The following is a 21349-nucleotide window of genomic DNA, read 5'->3' on the forward strand; positions in this document are numbered from 1 at the left end:
ACTGATCAAGTAGGATCCCAGCACAGAAAGTGTATGTCCATGAATCCCATATGCACCCCCTCCACTGACTCCTCCCCCCCATTTTCTCTCTTGTTCCATCTGTTGGCTCTCTATGATGTGAAGAAAAGACAGAGGTGTTTATGGGGTATCTTGGATTAGGTGTGATCCCTTCTGGGCTATCATTCTGTTCTGATCAAGGCAGTCAATAGATGATTACCTAGAAACCTTATCTAGCCTTGGAAATCCATGCATCTCAGAGAGAAGGGTATGGGCCGATATCAGTTGATGGGAATTGGGTCCTCTCAGATATTTGAAAAGGTGTGGTTTTCCCCAGACAATCACAAGGAAGAAGGTATTAAGTTGTAGAGTAACCCAGATAATTCTGGTGTGGCTGTTGCACTCTCTGATGGAGTGAATGTATCTCCCTCATCCTTAGGAGCTTCTGTCTTTGTCTCTTTTATACAGGACTCGTGTCAAGCTGGAGAATTTGGAAGATGCTTACATCACAGGCAGTCAAAAGGCTCAAGATTAAATAGATGTATGGCCCAGCAGTCATACAGCTAACACCTGTGGACTGTTTCATCATTGACAAGATCGTTACTTACTTGTCTGAGGAAACAAACAACTATAAGTAGAAAATTATTTATCCTTTCTAGGAGTGAGCTGCCACACCTAGATTGGCCAGTATGTGTCCCAGTTCAGAGAGGTTGCTAGATGGGATCAATGCTGGTTTGACTGGAAAGAGTTCATATTATGGATTTCTTACCTGGCAATGTGATGGTCACAAAGACACTGGCAGAAAAATCATTTTTGAGACCCCAAACTTTTAGTTAAATACGCACAATTTTATTGATTGAAGAGATTAGGACAAAAACATTAAACCAAATACAGGACAAAGCACCAGAGGCCATTAGTCCCCATCATGCATGTTTCCAATCTTTCCTCCCACCCAGGACTTTAAAAACAGGGGAGAGGGAAGATAAAAGGTCCTTCTTGCCACAGCACCATCTTCTGAGTGTAAAACCCTCTCTCTGTATCTTCCATTATCAAAATAGAATCAAGGGTAAATCCATGGCAGCTCGGTCTCCTGATTATCAATGGGGAAGCTGCCCTCCTGGGGACAGGGGCTCCAGTGGAGTAGGCGTGAAGCATCCAAGAGTCCGCACACACATGCCACATACTAGAGTGAAGCACAGATTCAAGTAACATTTACACACTAGAGTCCACGTGTCACCTACCCAAAAACAGGACCATTTCACAAAACAGATGCAGGCAGGAAAACCCAAACGACTGAGGTACTGGGAACACAAATATTTATGCCAAAAGAGTTCTGTATCATACAGCAATAGAAAAGCCAGAGTACAAAAGGAAAAACATTTTGCCACTCAAAATCAAATAAGGCTATCTAGAGAAAGCCAAATAAAAGGTTATTCCAGGGACAGAAATATTCAAAACAGGGGAACAAAATTATAAATGTTAAACTACAGCATGTAACATGTCATCCCGTTGACCCGTAATTGAAGTACTGGCTTAATACATCACAATGTGACATTTTCCTTAATAAATACAAGGTGCGTATTGGGACAGAGAGCTGTTTGTATGTATATCATCCTGGCTTTTGGCTTATTGCCCGTTCACTCTTTCTGTTCAAACCAGAGGGCCTTTCTAAGCCCAAAGGATCATTCTTAGCAAAGAAAAGGAAATAGCTGCCCTGTATTTTATACACATGGGACAACCTGTCTCGTTTTACTAGTTTCCCATAAAGCAAAAACAAAACGTTGAGATCAGCATCATCAAAAAGATCTGACTCCAGGAGGCGCCTGCCCTCTGGGAGCCCCTCACTGAATTTGGAGCAGAGAGCAATGTCTACAATGTGAACCCTCTTCCTTCAAAAGAACAAAAACCAGAAAGGAGTTGGATTTTTCTTCTTTTCCTTTCTTCTTCCCCTGAACTGTGATAATACATCTGGAAGTTTGACTTCTGATAGTTTCCTGCTACAAAAACCAGCTGATACAAAACAGAAATGTCTGTGAAGGAACAGACTCCCCCTCCCCCTTCAGGGAGCAAAGCGTTTAACATGTTACTTCCTAACCAGAATAGGAAATCGTTTATTTAGAAGAAATGAATTGGAAAGTGAGAATGAGAGACGACAACTGGAACTTTTGTTTTCTTTTAGTTTAGCACCCAGGTTTCAGGTCAGTCTGTGTGCACCGAATTATTATTATTTTTAGGTGAACCCTATTAATTATTACATAGGTGGTTGGTCTGTTCAAAAAAAAAAAAAATCTTCGATCAATTGTCCCTTCCCTGAATGGTAACAAGAAGTTAAATGCTAACAGTGCAATGCCAAGGTATGTGTTTGAGGCAGAAGAGTTTGGATTCTATCGAGATCTGCAACTATTTCTGAACAAAATGAAAAGTGGGGTAGAATAGCCCTACTGGTAAGGGGGACTCTCAGGCTACCCCAGGGAAGAGAAGCTTAGGGGAGGGGCTCCCGTCCATCTGAACCCAAACCCCATCCCACACGTCTTGTTCCCACGCTACGTGTTCTGTCAGCTCCTAGAACATATTCCTTCTCTGAACCAAGAAATGTGTAAATATGAATATCCGTCTTGCTTCTCAGCCAGGCCACCTGTGTCCCAGAACTCCTTTCTGGGGCTCTCTCTTACTCCTGGTACCTGCTATGTGTCCCTGGGCTTTGAGCTCAGTTAAAGAAAGGGTCCAAGTTCTCCTCCATGTTGACGTCTGGCACCAGCTGGTCACACGCCTCTTTAGCACCAAATCCCGAATTTGAGACACTAAAATCTGTAGAAAACCAAGGATGGTCCAGAATTTCCTGCGAGGTCAGCCGCTCTGACGGCTCCCGTCGCAGGATGCTTCGGATGAGGCACTTGGCCTTGGGAGACAGAGTTTCTGGAATGTTGAACTGGCCCCTGCGGATCTTACTGAAGAGAGAACTAGGCTCAATGTCATGGAAAGGGTAACGCCCCACCAACATGGTGTACAGCATTACCCCCAGGCTCCACACGTCCGCTGCCTTGCCCGAATAACTGCCGCTGGTGTTCAAGATCTCTGGGCTGACATACGCTGGGCAGCCATGCTTGTCAGAGAGTGAGTCATCATCACCCCGGAGAATGTAAGCATCTTCCAAACTCTCCAGTTTGACACGAGTCCTGTAGGAAAGAGACAAAGACAGAGGCTCCTAAGGATGAGGGAGATACATCCATTGACCCATCCATTCCATCGGTATATCGGGGTTGCTGATGTTTGTGCATCCATCCATCCATCCATCCATCCATCCATCCATCCATCCATCCCTGTAACAAGTTGGATGTTACACTCATAGTAGTCTATGCTATGAGTAGTCACTCATAGCATAGACTACTGAAGCTGGGGATTTGAGTATCTTCTTGAAGCCTTCTAGCTGGGAAGTGGACAAGAATTCCTTACTTTGCCTTCGGGTTCTTTAGCTGTACCCACCACTTTTCTTAGGACACAGGAAGAAAGGCAGGGAGAGTTTCAGCTCAAGTGGTCTCCACGACCTACTCATCTAAGCCTAGCATCCAAATATCAAGTCCATCTTCATTTCCAGATTTTCACCTGCCCTGGCCCGCCTGTCATATCCCCAAAGCCTTGGGTCCTTGACCTGGCACCTATCACTAATTACAGGTGCAAGATTCGCATGTGACTGTGTGTCTGGGTAGATGGGTGTGACAATAGCAGTGTGATGCCAAGAGTCTTCTCAAACTATTTATCCCACCTCCCAATCCACCGACTCTTCAAGAACTCAGCAACTTATCTATACAAATATGCAAGCCCTAGATGTGCTAGAAGGAGTGGAGAAATACATGTGAATTTCTGGCCCTAACACCTAGCTTACATCACCTATATGACACACAAACACACATACACACACACACACACCCCACGCTTCATCATTGAGTGTGAAATAAAGAGATACACTATGAAAATGGAAAAATCTAGAAACTAAGATGACTTCTTAGATCAATCATATTAGTGCAAAACAAACTGCTGCCAGGCGTGGTGGTACACACCTGTAATCACAGCACTTGGAAGGCAGAGGCAAAGATCAGCAGTTCAAGATTAACCTACACAGCAAATTGGAAGCCAGCCTGGGCTTCGTGAGACTGGTAAACATACTCCTTCCCAGTGTTTGAAATGAAAACCCTTTTCTCTTAGGCAGAGCAGAGCACAACCCTTTGAGTAGGTGGTTCTTACCACACTCCTGGAATCCTGCTAAGATGGTAGCTAAGGACAGTTGGAGCTGGAATTGGGCCTCTGGGGTACTTAAAAGACCCATAAATTCACATCACTTATCTTTGTCTCTCAGTGCATACATCCAGGCCTTCATCCTGCTTGAGTGCACAAGCTAAAGGGTTCAAATTAGCAACAGAAAGTGTCTGGACAAACAACAACGGGGTCACCTTGGTCATCACTCACAGCGTGTGGCCCAAGACCATCTTCCTCTCATCTTCTCCCTTTTTTACTCTCTGTACCTACAGATCTCAGTCTCTCAAGGTAGTCTGAAAAGTCACCGATGGCAACTAGTTAAGGAGAGCTGCTGGGAGCTCTATAGTAGAGGAGATGACAAAAGATGGGTTGCTTCTAGGACCTTCTATGAACATGTTCCAAAAATCAAGCACTGATTGCTTTCCTAGACAGTGTGGTCTTTAGGGGTGTAGACTCCCAGTCAGGTGTATCTCTCACCAACTGTGTAGCTTCAGCTAAGTCACTCAAGCTCCCTTTAAAGAGGAATACTGCAGAAGGCTGTGTTGTGTGTGTGTGTGTCTGTCTGTCTGTCTGTCTGTCTGTCTCTGTCTCTGTCCCTGTCTCTCTCTCTCTGTATGGTTTATTTTGGGGGTGCTGTTTTTTTCTTTTAATACAATAAATTTTACATTAAATGATTCACCATCATAACCATTTTTGAGCATCCATTCAGTTCACTCATGATATCCACTAATCACCATGCATCCACCCGCACAAGGCTGTCTCTGTGCCAGATCTAACATTCCACAATACACAGCAACATGTAATTTCCTCTGGCATTCCCTGAGCCATCTTCTACAACACCCCTACCCCATGCCTGTTTTCGAATGCTCCTGTAGCTAATGGCCTACGAAACTAAGGAGGCTCTAGCTGTGTTAATCTGGAATTGAACTGATTAAAAACAAATCTTTCTCCAGCTTATTTCTCTTAATAGGAGGTGGCAGGTGGCGATGACCCACCCACCAGCCTCACCAGATGTTCCAAACTGCCCAGAGAGGAGACTATGAAGCCACAGGGAGGGAGGGAAGGAGGGAAGGAGGGAGGGAAGAAGAGAGGGAGGGAGGGAGGGAAGAAGGGAGGGAAGGAAGGAGGGGATTCTGAGTCGCATATACCAGGGCTCCTCTCAACAGCTCCTTCCACCTCTAGCTTCCTTGATTCGGCAGCAGAGCAGTTGATGTAGCTATAAACTGTAACCTTGGAAGTAATTCCTACCTCTGTGTGAATGGCTACCAGTTCAGGAGGAAAAGTTGGAGACAGGGGGTTCAAGTTGGGGCAGGATTCTCATTACAAACCCCTAGTGTCCTAGGTCATCCACATAGAGGCCAGTGTCCTTGTCATGTCTGCTGATTGATTCCATGTCTGTGTCCCTACCCTCTAAGCCTAATCTGTCTGTGTTACACACTCTTCTGATTGCCTCAAAGGCAATGTCTCGCTCAGTCCCTCTAAGGACTCATAATGTCCCCTGCTTAGAATGTTCTTCTGCTGAGGTACAATTCACTGTGAGTTGGCCTCTGTTTAAATGAGTGACATGATGTAGGTCTCACCTGTGTGCCCTACACAAAGCTGCCCTGCCGCTCTGATCAGCCTTGGCAATGCTGCTCGTGTCTATCAACACAGTTTGTTATTCATAACTCCTAAATCACTAGGTGGTCATCTTGGATGAACCCTGGCTTCCTCGCCTCCAGGAGCTTGTGGAAGCAAAACAGAGTGACTTTGGATACAGAGGGAGAGACCTGCTATCTGTTGCTGCTGTGGCTTACAAGCCTGGGCCCACTGCTGGCACCAACTGGCTTATATGAATGGTACAGACAAGCAGATGCTGACTATGGGGGGTTTCAGCTCTGCTGTAAAGAAACAGTAGCAGTAGCCCCTGTTCTACTATCTAGCTAGAATTATGTAGAAATCAGGACAGGTCTATTAACCAGGCCTGTGATGGGGAAGGAGAGACAACAGAAATGAAATCCTCCTTCCACCTTCTCGGGAGGAACGCCACAGAATTTATGCTATGCCAAATCTTTAAACCTGTAGTGTGGTCCCTGTTTATCTCTTGCACATCATAACTGTACATTCTGATTATTTTTTACTCCTACCCCCATATTTAAAGTTCCCTGACCCCTCATCATGGAGACCCATGTGTGGCCCCATGATTAGGGCTTTGGACTGTAGCCAGGACCACCACCTTGTCCATTAACACTCCCCCAAGTGAAGTTCCCCTCTCTCTCCCGTACCGCAAGACAAGAACTCAGAAACTATGCAGATGCTTAACGCAACAGAATAAGGATACTAAAACCACTAGCCTACAACTGAGGCTGGGCTGCTCCTGGCCAATCTACAGGGGACTTCAACCTCCTTCCCTTTAGCCATTCTCAACCTGTGAATCGAAACCTCAGTGGCAAACCTTTATCCTTCCAAATAGTTACATTACAATTCGTAACAGTAGCAAAGTTACAGTTATGAAGTAGCAGTGAAGATAATTTTATGGTTGGGGGTCACCACAACAGGAGGAACTGCATTAAAGGTTGTAGCATTGGGAAGGTTGAGAACCACTGTTTTCAGAGTTCCATAAGGCAAGGTCTGAGGATGCAGTGAGGAGCAGCTGGATCGTTCTGACTCTGGATCATGTGCTGAAGCCAGTGAGCTGTCCTAGGAACCAGGGCAACTCAGATAACAAAGCACATACCGAAGTCAGCTTCAAGCTCAAGTTCACTCTTTAAAAAGTACTAAGTACAAAGGTCAAATGCCATCTACATGCCTAATGCAATCCATGTGTTTATGTATCTGTTTCCTTTACATTATGACATAAGTAGAGTATATGATGTATGTGTGTGTGTGTGTGTGTGTGTGTGTGTGTGTGTGTGTGTGTGTACCAGGAGCCCTAGGCACAGAGGCCAAGTCAGTCATATCCAGACTGGGTGCTCAGTTATCCCATGGAGCCCGTTCAGCCACTGATACTCAGAAGGCTCCATTCAGGTCGGTACAGCCAGCTTCTACTTCCTTCCACAGCATCAGCATCCAAGTCAGGACAGAGGAGAGGGGAAGAGCAGCCTGGAGACAGGGTGGAAAAGAAATGCAGCCCCAGAGGCTTTCCCTGACCTTGCTCCTCCCTAGAACATCCTCGGCTTGTTTATATCACTCCTAACAAGGGTCGAGGCAAGTGGTCTGGATTCTATCTTTAAACACTGATCTTCCGGGATGTTCTCCATGTGCTGGGACAGAGGGAAGTGCGACAGGAGACTTGGGCTTCAAGCCCCAGTGCCTGAGGTCCTATTGTGCAACTACAGGAGCTACCCAGCGCCTCCAAGCCTGACCCTTTATCTCCTCTCAGGAACGGAGCTGTCTCTGCTTCTTTTTCCAGAACTGAGTTCAGGGAAGGGACCTTTGCAAACAGATTTCAGAGTAGACATGAATGAATAGACTTCTCCTGAAGTCTCCTAAACAGTCTGGGGGGTGATGGATTTCCCAGGCAAAGGAGTTGATTTCCATAAAAACTAACAAGAGCATCTGTGAACCTGGTGATTCAAATAGCCCACTAATCATTCAGGCATTTAAAAGACATTCAGGAGCACTTACTCTGATAGAACTCCCAAACTAGGCACTAGGGATGTGTCCATGAGAAGTAAGGCCACAACCATCCTCTCTGTTTTGCTGAGGATTAAAGTAACTCAAGACAGGATATCCCAAAGAGCCCAGTGTAACAGAGCTGCCTATAGCATGGTGGTAACTACAGATCCAAATGTTAAACTGAGATTCCTGCTCTCAACCCCAGAGCTGAGTGGTGCAGGCAGAGGAGCAAGTATAAATGCAAGGCTGGGCAGATGGGACCAGAGAAGATGCTGTGCCCACATTTTTAATTGGGGCTTCTGTACTTGTTCACCCTTGCTTGAGATTTCGCTTGCCTAGTATGTGGGTTAGCTCAGCCTTTCTCTCAGATAATCAGGCTATCCATTATTGTGTTGGAGGAGATAGGGATGAGTTATGAAGAAAACATTTATGAAAGTGACATGGTGGTAGGAGGGGGAGACAAGAACAATGGCGACTGAATAACTATAAACTCCAAGGAAGGCAGAAGCCTAGAACAGACCACATTGGACCAGGGAAGCTAGATCTCCCTGGGCCCACTTCTGTCTGTCTCTGGCATGAGAAGGTAACAGGATGAGTTGCTTTAGACGTCACAGATAGACGAGGCTCACAAGAAGGTAACCTGTGTACTCAAAGATAGGCAACCGAGTGCCAGGCCTGGGCCGAGTCATAGCCCAGGGCCGAGTGGGGAAGCCAGGACTAGCAGAATTCCATTCCCCTCCCAGCACCTGTGGGGCAGCAAGATCCCCCCTCAAAAACCAGGTCCCCTCACCTATCTCCAGCACAGGCCCCAAAGATCCTCCAACTACCAAATCCATTTCGCAAAGTAACCCAGGCTCTTTCAATTGTTTCTCTCCCATGAAATATGATCTAATAAGTACTATGAAAAGGGCTCTTCCAGCTTCTATATTCCTAATCATTCTGCAGCTGTCAGGCTGCTATGCTTCCTATAGGACACCCTTACAATCACAATGCGATGGTCTGAAAAGCAGCAGTACCCATGTAGCACAGACAAGAATCGCCAAACGCTGGGATTCAACAGCCTGCCTTTTTGTGTCTCATAAAAAAAATGAAAGATGGGGCTTAGGCTATGCATGATTCCTATCAAATAAGGAAACAGAGGCGGGGAGAATTAAACACCCCAAGGCACAGCCAAGCTAACTGAATCAGAAGCTCACTCTGAATTCATGTCAGAAAGATTCGGGTGTCACTGTCCCCTCCCAGTACATCATGGTACCATGATCAAAAACTAAAGGTGCTGAAGATGTTTGCAAAGACATGGTGCTAAGTAGACGGAGACAGGGCTCTTTCAGTTCCAGATTTATCCAGTCCTGGATTTATTGACATGCAAAGCCATCCTATGAGTTAACTCAGTGCCATATATAGTACATGGTGTAGATAGAGATGTAGAGATGGAAAGACCCATATACTTTCTGGTTGAAAAAGGCTAAGCTATCAAAAGCTGAGGAGACTTGCTATCTGGCAAGTAAAAGCAGAGCTGGTATTCAAAAAAAATTTTTTTTACCCTCTAACATAGTGCCCTACCTATGACAATAAAAAGAAAGAACAAAAGGAGAGAGAGAGAGAGAAACCAACCCCCAACAACAAACCATGTTTTGCTTTCAAACCCTTAAGCCTCACCCTGAGCTCCTGGCAGGAAGAAGAGAGGACAGGGTGGAACAGGGTGGAGCTCAGCCAGGAGTTCAGCAAAGTGGGCCTGACAGGGACAGGAAATCCGGTCGCAGATCATTCAGAGCTGCAGACGAGGTCAGCCTCAGGGTCCAGGGCAGACTAAGAGCCAAGAAGAAAAGATGGGCTACTGCCAGGCTGGCCTTACTCTGTTCCTGAAAGTGTACCCTCCATAATCAGGCCAACTGTGCAAGAAAAATCCCCACTGTAGTGAATCACAGAAGGTGCCCAGGAAAGAACCATCCAGCACTGTGGGTAGCATGGCTCAGACTCTGCAGCCCTACCAGACCTGGCCAGGCTGCTACAGGGCACAAAAGAGTCCTTCATTTAATCTTGTTTTAGGTATGTACAGATTTTCCCAGTAATCAACTGTGAGCCATTTCTGCTCCAGGGCCAGTATCAGTGATTCTCCTGTCTGGAAGAGCTCACGATGGATGGCAGCTGGCACACAGTCAAGAAAACCCTCCATGGTGCAAGACAGATGTCAAAAGGAAGGCGAATGCCAGGGAAGCTAAGCCACAGTATCTTGTACCAGCACACAACCCAGGACTGGTTGTTTGCACATATTGGATGCTCAAGACAATTGGAAAGACCCCGGCAGCTGAGAAAGGTAAAGGACCTGTCAAGACATAGCTAGGATGAGGAAGCCACTTGAGTAACACACCCACTGCAATGGAGCCTCCGGCATTGTGGGCACACCTCTGACTCACTCACCGAGGCCACCGGATACACAAGGGAAGCCATTCCACCTGGAGTGTCATTCTACTGCTTGGAAGATTCCACAGAAACCACAGCTTGCAGCCCTCAGGGCTTCCTGACTCTTGTCACCATGGAAACAGACAGGGAAACCCGAGCTGGAACACAAAGCCACACTGATTTCCCCATTCACCACTTGCTTCCTGCACTTAGAAGTGGCTCCTGAAGGATCTGTCCTACCCCAGAGCAATCGATTGATTCACATCTCGGAAAAGCTTCTCCAGGATCAGTGCTTGTGAGCGAGTGTGCCCTTTGGTTTTGACATTGTACCGCTCAGGCTGGGTATCTACCTGAAAATTCCTCTCTAAGCCTTGGGCATTCCCTGGGCCAGAAGAAGATGCTTCACCTGGCAGGCAGCCTAAAAACTAGGGATCCCTACAGATGGCTTAAATAACAAGTTCAGGGAACCAAAAAGTCTGGCCATGTTTTAGTATTGACGTGTTTCAGATGTAGAGTATAGCTTCCAGTCTCACTTTCCCTGGTTGTCTTCCTTGTATTCTCCCCACCTTTCGAATATGGTTCCAGCAATTGGTCTAGAGAGTCTATCCGTGGGCTTCAGGTCAAGGACAAGATCAGGGAATGTATCCAAGGCCCTAGCCACCTGTCATTCTCATTACTGGTTCTCTAGATGAGCCCCACCCCACAACAGCTCTTCTGCCCCCTCTATCCCCAGGTGCCTCTTTGTTCCACACTCCAGCTGCTGAAATAGTGAACTACCTGTCCCATTGTCTTTCCCACTCTGGGCTTTCTTTTACTGATGCTTGCCCCACCAACATCTAGCACTGCAAGCAGACAAAATAAATACTTAATAAACATTTGCAAGGACAGATGATTTCAGGATCTAAGCCCCTCTTCCTCCAACCCTAATATTCATATCTAGGATTCTTAAAGGATAATTAAGAGCTATGTCTGGAGCCCAGAGAAACTTCAAACAGATTGGACTTTTCCATTGGCTAGAGAAAACCCCACAAGGACTGGAAAAAGCACATTTGGAAAATGTTTCTATCCACTGCCTTCTATATCTGTTCAACACAGATAGAGATTTTTCTTATAATATGCATCTTCTTGGGTGTGAGGGACTATTGATACATCTATTTCACCAACTGTCACTCATTATATAATTAAAATGCTAAGTCCATATCATACAGTGCTGTGAAAGAAACAGAAGCCACCCATGGAGTAACAAGACTGCCTGTGGTTTTGGTTAATTGGTGGTACCATCCATAAATGTCAAAACTGCTTGGAAATCTGAGCTTCAGGTAGACACTGGGTGCTGGCTCCACTAAGTGTTCACCTGTCTATGTCACAAGAGTCTTTCTAGGGAGTTGGGTTCAAGAGGCAGTATCTTACACATATGACTTAAAGGACAGAACCTGAAGCTGCCCTTATGTTTCACAGGGAAGACTTTACAGCTAGCTTCCCTGCCTTCAAAGCTTGTAGAAACCTGGCTGGAAAACAATGGGCCTCAACTTCCTTACCTGCAAAGATACAAAGTCTCTACTATAGATGGCTTTAAGTTTCATTAATTCACACATCGACAGTATGAGCCAACAAGATGGTTCAGTGGTTAAAGGCACTTTCTGCCAAGTCTAATGAATTGAGTTCAATCCCAAGAACCTGCATGGTGTTAGGAGAGCACTGACTCCTACAAACTGTCCTCTGACTTCCATGCATGTGCCTCATTATCCATGTGCCTGAATGCATACATGTGCACACCTGCATGCATGCACACACACACACACTCTCAGTAAATAAACAAACAAACAAACAAACAAATAAAAGAGTAACTAAATAGAAGTGAGTTGATTTAAGCATGGTAGTTAGGATAGAGTCAGTCTGATCCATGTGGATCCTATAAAAAACAAGACACCGGCTTCATTGGCATAATAGTCTCTAGCATCTAGAAGTGCCTAGCACATAACTGGTGCTTAACAAGTATTCCTTGAATGAACAAATGAGTCTGCAAGTTTCAGATTTATAAAATGCAATCCCATTAGACAGTGGCTGGAAGCAGGGATGGCATTGGCATCTTTCAGATCAGCCAGTGCAATAGGCTCAGTCCTGGGGGCTTTCCATACACCATCCCTAATTAATTACAGAGAAGACTAAGGAGACAGAGGCATAAAGATCATTGCAGATTGCAGGCAAGCCAAGGTTACATAGCAAAACCCTTTTGGGGATGGGGGATGTTCAAAGTGCAGGAAAGATGGTTCAAAACTTAAGAGCACTAACTATTTTTGCAGAGAACCCATTTCAGTTTCTAGAACTCACTTGGGTTGCTCACAACCACCTGTAACTCTAGCTCCACTGGATCCAGTGTCCTCTCCTGGTCTCGGTGGATACACAAACACGTGTGGCAAAAACACATACACACACACATATACACACAGAAACAGACACTGGCACAGATGACATAGGCACACACACACACACACACACACACACACACACACACACTGGCACAGACATAGGCATATACATACAAATAAAAATAAAAACAAGACTTACGAAAAATGAGAGAGGAAGCTGAGATCATAGGACAAAGTGGAAGAATTAAGTTTCTCACCACTGCACCAACTTCCTACTTTCCTAGGGCCTCAGACACTCCCATCAGTTGAAGGACTAAGTCTAACACAGCAATACATTCTACCAAGCATAGCTAGAAGCCAGGCTGCTTCTAGGGCAAGAGCCCTGGGAAGAAGGGCCAATTCTCACTGGGATGAATAAAGCCCTTCCTAAATGAAATTACAGTCTGCTGAAAACAAGGACTTAAATAAGCCTTCCTTAGGCATAAATCAATAAACCAAGACAGCAGCAATGGGTTAATTTCTCACTCAATGTGCAACTTTGAAAATAGCTCTCTTTGAAAGGTGTCTCCATGGGGATCCATAAGTTTTCTAGGCTCCCATTCTAGGCAACGACCTACATTTCACTGATTTCTATTTATCCCTGTCTCTCTCATCCTGCCATTTGAATTCAATCTGAGCTGTTCCTACCCAAAAAAGGAGATTCTCACTTATTCAACAAATAGCAATGCCTACCATGTTCTGGAAGCCATGAATGAGATCCCACTTCTGTCTCTAGGAAACTCACCAGTCCAGCAGGAGCGATGGCAGAGCAACAAGAGGAGAGCTTAGTAAGGGGTATTGAGGTCGGACCATGAAAATAGAGTAGGGAGGACCGGGAGATAGGTCAGTCCTTAAAGTGTTTGCTGAGCAAGCCTGAGAATCTGAGTTCTAAAAACCTCAGTGTGGAGTGTACTTCTAATTCCAATTCTGGGCAGGTAGAGGCAGTCGGAGATCCCTGGGATAACTGCCAATCAACCTAGCCTACTTAACAAGCCTGAGGTCTCAGTGAGAGACCCTCTCTCAGAAAACAAGGTGGACAGCTCCTGGCTTCTGGCTCCCGAAAAGCAGCAGCCAAAGTCCCTTTGTCCTTCACAGGCATCCTGGAGAGCTTGTTAAGAGTATAATAGAAAGACAACTTTGCCCAAGAGTTGCCATAGGCACAAGGACATATAATTGGTCTACGGAAATATGAACATTTCCTGAAAGCTTTGTCTCATCAAAGCTGAAAGAGAGGGGAAGAGAGAGACAGACAGACAGAGGCAGAGACAGAGACAGAGAGACAGACTGAGAGACAGAGAGGGAAAACGTCCCTAAACTATATATAGATATTAGTGAACGAAAAGCTGTGCCTGTCCTCTGGGGCTCTGATGCCTGCCCTGAATTCTTTATTAGATATAGCAACCTCAGTGAAGGAGGGAGCAACTTGAAGATCTAAAGAGCCAATAGACAGCAGCACCCCAGAAAGATGGCCTTGACTTCTGCTGTGGGGGGAGGCAGGAAGGCTTTCCCCAACAAAGGGGTGCAAGCTGCACTTCTTACACCAAACCCACCCACCCACCCACCCCCACCCCCAGCCACAGAGTGCCTACAGGAGGTCTCAGAGCCCAGAAAGAAGATCAGCTTCCTCACAGCAGCTGAAAAGAAAGCAACCACCTTAAGAGATAAAGATCTCTGGAGCAGAGCAGCAGCATGTAAAAAGGCAAGTTTCTGAGTTCACATGGGACATTTCAATGCTGAGAGATGTAAACACTGATCTGAGGCTAGGGGGTGGAGACTGGAGATGGCAAGAAGACGTGTCCCAGAAGAAGCATCCAGCAGGACAAAACGGAGCAAAGGTCACTGACAGAGCAATGTTGCACCACTTTCCTTAGCAGCCTGTGGGTGCAAAGAAACAAAAGGGCAGGGGAAAGCAGCTGTGGAAGAAGCCAAGGTCAACATTAATCACCTTCCTTCTGTAAAGGAGAGTATTCCCAGTCCATTTTATAGTGGAGGCTTTCTGAGTGTACAGGTTAGGTGTTCTGTCAAAGTGAAATTTCTTAATAAGTGCAACAGCAGGGGCTGGAATCTAGACAGCCACTCTGGCTCACTTCTGAGCTCAGGCCTTTCTTCAAGGCCCACTAGAAATATACAGGGTCTCTAGCAATATGGTCCTGTGATCAAGCAGGTCCCACAGGGAAAAAAAGGCCAGGAGGTATGGGAGAGAACCTGTGTCATTATGGGTAAATGTGCTGCCTTCTTTCAGATCTGGAGGAAGTCACACAGGCTTCTGCAGGGTTGAGTGTGCAAAAGGTTCATTGAAATTTGCCCCAGGTAAGTTCAATGAAGGCTTAGGATTCATCTCTTCAAAATAAGGTACAGTGATAGTGGGTTGTCACAGTGAACACAGAAGAGGGAGTCTGCCCTGAAGAACACCGCCCCCTCCCCAGTCTGGGTGGAATCAACTTTACACTAGAAGGAACTACTGTGACTGCTAAAGAGAATGACTTCGTCACTCACGAACCCACTAAGGCTTCTGGACTATGCATGCATAAAGACACTGTTTTGTTTTCTCCCAATGATTTCAAGTACAGCTCTGCATGCAGATCACACCATCAACTTGCAGAATGCTAATCACCTTCCAGGGAAGCAACCATTCTGTCAGTCTTAAGGAGGCTACAGCTTATAAACCTTTGGAGAAATTCAAGACCAGGACCTGAATCTAGAACCTAAATCAAAGCCAAAGGGAATCAGATGAAGCCAAGTCATTGATGGTCCCAATACGACCATCGTAGGTATCCTGGCCTTGAGTTTGCACATGACCTTGGGTGACATCTAAATGGCATAGTATGTGTAGAGCATGGACAGCTCCACTAAGAATCTTCATAGATAACTCTGGGTTCAGTCAACAGAACACAAGTAGGGCTCAGCCAATTCTGCCACAGGACGGCTTTACCTTCCATTACTTGCTAGATCAGGAAACAGAAGGTTGAGTCAGGGGTGGAGCCCATGCTTGCATACTTAGGTGGTTGAAGCAGGAGGATACTAAATTGCAAAGTAGCACATCAATATTGAAAAACTGTCTCAGAGGGAGAATGGGCTGGGGGGGGGAGTGAGAGAGAGAGTAAGAGAGAGAGAGAGAGAGAGAGAGAGAGAGAGAGAGAGAGAGAGAGAGAGAGAGAAAGAAAGACTGGTGTTTGAATAAGTAAACAAGGACTCCACCAAAGTAGTCTTTTGCAGTTAGTTGTTTCAGAGTTTTGTCCATCAGACCAAGGAGGAAAGTTAGAAATCAGACAAAAACTGCCTTCGGGTCATGCTCTAATGTTCTGTCACATGACGATATCTACATTCCTTTGGCTCACTTCAGAAATGTTTATTTGCCATGGGTCTGACCTTGGGATGTGCCACCCTGATACTCACTGATGCCTGACTAGGTCTCTAAAGTAACCTTTAATCCCACAGAGCCTGTGAGATACGGCTACAGCATTAGAGGAGCCATGTGCTCTGGCAGGAGAAAGGAGTCCTTGATAGTTGAGTTGACTTCCTAGAGAAGCTCATCTACCTACTGCATTTTCTCGGTGTTAATTCTGAGACCTTAACATTCCTGCTTTCAGAGGCACTGACTACAAAATGTACATGGGCTGGGAGATAGCTCAGTGGTGGAGTGCCAGCCACAAATGCACAAAGAGAGTTTGCTCTGCTGCAACACACACACACACACACATACACACAATTAAGCAGGTTGACCTATGACTGTATTGCAGGAGGTCAGTAAACACTGCCTCTTACTTTTGTAGGTATTTTTGTAGGTAAAGAAGGTAAAGCGAATATCTTTGACCAATCCATATTCATCTTCCAAATGAGAACATTCAAAGAGGAGATATATATGTGAAAACGAGTGAAGAGCGTTCATGGTAAAGTCATAAGGTTGAGAGATGGCGGCAGCCCAAGGTCATAACAATTATTAAGGACAAAAGCATAAGGACCACATCCCTGTGTCTAAGTTCTGAGGGCTGGAGTATCTGAGCTGGAGAAGGAAAAGATACAAATTGCCCACATTCTTATCTTCGAAGAGCCTGCTTCTTCACTTTGTTTTTAAAAATGAAGTCATCTAATCAAAGACCAGCACAGGAGCTGCCAGAGTAGCTAGTGACCCCACCCCCATGGGTATAATATGCAAAAGAAGCAACCTTTATAGGCACAGGAAGTCCAGAAGCTTTCTGCATGCTGTATACATAGCAGGATTATAAACACCCATGAAATTATTCCATTTGACTTAAGTAACAACAGGCCCTTTTCCTTTGCTAAGCCCCAAGTGCTTGCCAGACATTAAGTCTCCAATTAGTTCAAACCATGCAGGAAAAAAAAATATGTAGACAGATAGATGGAAACAAAGAAAGAGAGGTAGGAGGAGGAGAGAGAGATGAGAGAGAGAGAGAGAGAAGACAAAAGCATACAATCCACTAATGCCAGTTCATGGGGGAAGGGGACAATGGGTTTCTGTAAACAATAGTGTGAAAATATCACAGCCCACTGAGCTGGGTGTCAAAGGCAATAGAAAGCAGAAAGGTTTGCTCCGCAAGGTCTGTGTGATTTTCAGAAAGTGCCAAAGAAATGTCAGCAGGGTGAGGGATTGAAGGAAGTGGAGCAGACTGACATCAGATGGTCCTAGCTGACAGCCTTGAGGCTTTCCTGCCCTCTTTTCCAGTCCAGAATGACCAAGGACTCCATGGACTCAGGTGTGTGGAGTCTCTTAACCAATCCCTGGAGCACTAGTCTGGGGCTTTTGATTTGTGGGTCATTCCAATAGGGCACAAGGAACACGTAGGTGATACTGACTGAAGACATTGCCTGTGTCCCTCTAAGAAACTACATTCTTAAAAGGAAGCTTTACAAGTGAAGAGAAAGCTGGACTCTGGCCAGGTTGGCTAAATGGAACCTGATGAGTTAATGGTGTATCCATGAATGAAATCCAGATGCCTGTGTCTTCAACAGATGTTTCTTGAGATAACCAGGCATCCTTGGTGACTGGTCTCACACCATCAACTCCTCACCTGACAAGCCAGCCTCTCCCAGGCTACCATGTTTCTCTCTCCTTGAAGCCTTTCTTGGTTACTCAAGATCTAGTGAGAACCAGCAATCCCCATCCCCCTCTACATCACATGGGACCCAGGACTCACCTCTAGCTTTTGACAGGTCTGGGGTCTATCTATTTCTGAGGCTTACTTGCAAGCCTGTGGTTCACACCTACTATGTGCATAGGAAAGAGCTATTGAGGGCGTGAAAGGACTATAAACAAAGTCCTCCATTGGGGGCCCTGTATTCCTTCCTATAGATGACTGTGAGCATCCACTTCTGAATTTGCCAGGCACTGGCATAGCCTCACAGGAGACAGCTATATCAGGGTCCTTTCAGAAAAAAGCTTCCTGGCATATACAGACACATATGTGTCTGTGTTTGGTGGCTGATTATGGGATGGACCCCCGGGTGGGGCAGTCGCTGGATGGTCTATACTTTCGTCTTAGCTCCAAACTTTGTCTCTGCAACTTCTTCCATGGGTATTTTGTTCCTTATTCTAGGGAGCTAGAGAAAGTACCCAAGGAGCTGAAGGGGTCTGCAATCCTATAGGTGGGACAACAATATGAACTAANAGAAAGAGAGAGAGACTGGTGTTTGAATAAGTAAACAAGGACTCCACCAAAGTAGTCTTTTGCAGTTAGTTGTTTCAGAGTTTTGTCCATCAGACCAAGGAGGAAAGTTAGAAATCAGACAAAAACTGCCTTCGGGTCATGCTCTAATGTTCTGTCACATGACGATATCTACATTCCTTTGGCTCACTTCAGAAATGTTTATTTGCCATGGGTCTGACCTTGGGATGTGCCACCCTGATACTCACTGATGCCTGACTAGGTCTCTAAAGTAACCTTTAATCCCACAGAGCCTGTGAGATACGGCTACAGCATTAGAGGAGCCATGTGCTCTGGCAGGAGAAAGGAGTCCTTGATAGTTGAGTTGACTTCCTAGAGAAGCTCATCTACCTACTGCATTTTCTCGGTGTTAATTCTGAGACCTTAACATTCCTGCTTTCAGAGGCACTGACTACAAAATGTACATGGGCTGGGAGATAGCTCAGTGGTGGAGTGCCAGCCACAAATGCACAAAGAGAGTTTGCTCTGCTGCAACACACACACACACACACATACACACAATTAAGCAGGTTGACCTATGACTGTATTGCAGGAGGTCAGTAAACACTGCCTCTTACTTTTGTAGGTATTTTTGTAGGTAAAGAAGGTAAAGCGAATATCTTTGACCAATCCATATTCATCTTCCAAATGAGAACATTCAAAGAGGAGATATATATGTGAAAACGAGTGAAGAGCGTTCATGGTAAAGTCATAAGGTTGAGAGATGGCGGCAGCCCAAGGTCATAACAATTATTAAGGACAAAAGCATAAGGACCACATCCCTGTGTCTAAGTTCTGAGGGCTGGAGTATCTGAGCTGGAGAAGGAAAAGATACAAATTGCCCACATTCTTATCTTCGAAGAGCCTGCTTCTTCACTTTGTTTTTAAAAATGAAGTCATCTAATCAAAGACCAGCACAGGAGCTGCCAGAGTAGCTAGTGACCCCACCCCCATGGGTATAATATGCAAAAGAAGCAACCTTTATAGGCACAGGAAGTCCAGAAGCTTTCTGCATGCTGTATACATAGCAGGATTATAAACACCCATGAAATTATTCCATTTGACTTAAGTAACAACAGGCCCTTTTCCTTTGCTAAGCCCCAAGTGCTTGCCAGACATTAAGTCTCCAATTAGTTCAAACCATGCAGGAAAAAAAAATATGTAGACAGATAGATGGAAACAAAGAAAGAGAGGTAGGAGGAGGAGAGAGAGATGAGAGAGAGAGAGAGAGAAGACAAAAGCATACAATCCACTAATGCCAGTTCATGGGGGAAGGGGACAATGGGTTTCTGTAAACAATAGTGTGAAAATATCACAGCCCACTGAGCTGGGTGTCAAAGGCAATAGAAAGCAGAAAGGTTTGCTCCGCAAGGTCTGTGTGATTTTCAGAAAGTGCCAAAGAAATGTCAGCAGGGTGAGGGATTGAAGGAAGTGGAGCAGACTGACATCAGATGGTCCTAGCTGACAGCCTTGAGGCTTTCCTGCCCTCTTTTCCAGTCCAGAATGACCAAGGACTCCATGGACTCAGGTGTGTGGAGTCTCTTAACCAATCCCTGGAGCACTAGTCTGGGGCTTTTGATTTGTGGGTCATTCCAATAGGGCACAAGGAACACGTAGGTGATACTGACTGAAGACATTGCCTGTGTCCCTCTAAGAAACTACATTCTTAAAAGGAAGCTTTACAAGTGAAGAGAAAGCTGGACTCTGGCCAGGTTGGCTAAATGGAACCTGATGAGTTAATGGTGTATCCATGAATGAAATCCAGATGCCTGTGTCTTCAACAGATGTTTCTTGAGATAACCAGGCATCCTTGGTGACTGGTCTCACACCATCAACTCCTCACCTGACAAGCCAGCCTCTCCCAGGCTACCATGTTTCTCTCTCCTTGAAGCCTTTCTTGGTTACTCAAGATCTAGTGAGAACCAGCAATCCCCATCCCCCTCTACATCACATGGGACCCAGGACTCACCTCTAGCTTTTGACAGGTCTGGGGTCTATCTATTTCTGAGGCTTACTTGCAAGCCTGTGGTTCACACCTACTATGTGCATAGGAAAGAGCTATTGAGGGCGTGAAAGGACTATAAACAAAGTCCTCCATTGGGGGCCCTGTATTCCTTCCTATAGATGACTGTGAGCATCCACTTCTGAATTTGCCAGGCACTGGCATAGCCTCACAGGAGACAGCTATATCAGGGTCCTTTCAGAAAAAAGCTTCCTGGCATATACAGACACATATGTGTCTGTGTTTGGTGGCTGATTATGGGATGGACCCCCGGGTGGGGCAGTCGCTGGATGGTCTATACTTTCGTCTTAGCTCCAAACTTTGTCTCTGCAACTTCTTCCATGGGTATTTTGTTCCTTATTCTAGGGAGCTAGAGAAAGTACCCAAGGAGCTGAAGGGGTCTGCAATCCTATAGGTGGGACAACAATATGAACTAATCAGTACTCCCAGAGTTCGTATCTCTAGCTGCATATGTAGCAGAAGATGGCCTAGTCGGCCATCATTGGGAAGAGAGGCCCCTTGGTCTTGCAAACTTTATATGCCCCACTACAGGGGAACACCAGGGCCAAGAAGTGAAAGTGGGTAGGTAGAAGAGCAGGGTGGGAGAGGGTATAGGGGACTTTTGGGATAGCATTTGAAACGTAAATGAAGAAAATATCTAATAAAAAATAAACAAAGTCCTCTAGGTACTCAGTGTTCTGACAACATGAAGCCTTCATAAACCTGTCTTTGTTGACTTTGAAACTGCCACACTAGTTTGCAGCCTTCTTCAGAATTCTTCATAAAAACCACAGGCATTCAGCAGGTCACAGACTATTCTATCTGCCTCCTGGCCTTTGAATGTTTCATGACCGGGAGTAATGGCTCCTTGTTTGGCAAGGGCATTGGGACACCACAAAGCAATCTCTTTGTTCTTCTTGCCTTAACCCTCACCTGGGCAACAGGCATCAGCACAAGCTCCCTGCCGATGCAGATAGCCTATCACAGATAGCCTATCGCGCGCAGGTGCGCGCGCGCACACACAC

At 45.6% G+C, this 21349-nt stretch overlaps 1 protein-coding gene across 2 annotated transcripts in view; it reads right to left on the reverse strand.

Annotated features, from left to right (window-relative positions):
• Window positions 1-824: 824 nt before the first annotated feature.
• Trib2 (tribbles pseudokinase 2) overlaps window positions 825-21349 on the reverse strand; it is a 41235-nt gene continuing 20710 nt past the window's right edge. The window contains exon 4 of one of the 2 annotated variants that reach the window (XM_029484775.1): window positions 825-3173. In XM_029484775.1, the coding sequence (XP_029340635.1) occupies window positions 2705-3173 (469 nt within the window). In that variant the 3' untranslated portion in view covers window positions 825-2704. The remainder of the gene's footprint in view (window positions 3174-21349) is intronic. The other variant, XM_029484776.1, reaches the window with a different exon arrangement.

Source organism: Mus caroli, chromosome 12 (genome assembly GCF_900094665.2).
Source record: "Mus caroli chromosome 12, CAROLI_EIJ_v1.1, whole genome shotgun sequence".
NCBI lineage: Eukaryota > Metazoa > Chordata > Mammalia > Rodentia > Muridae > Mus > Mus caroli.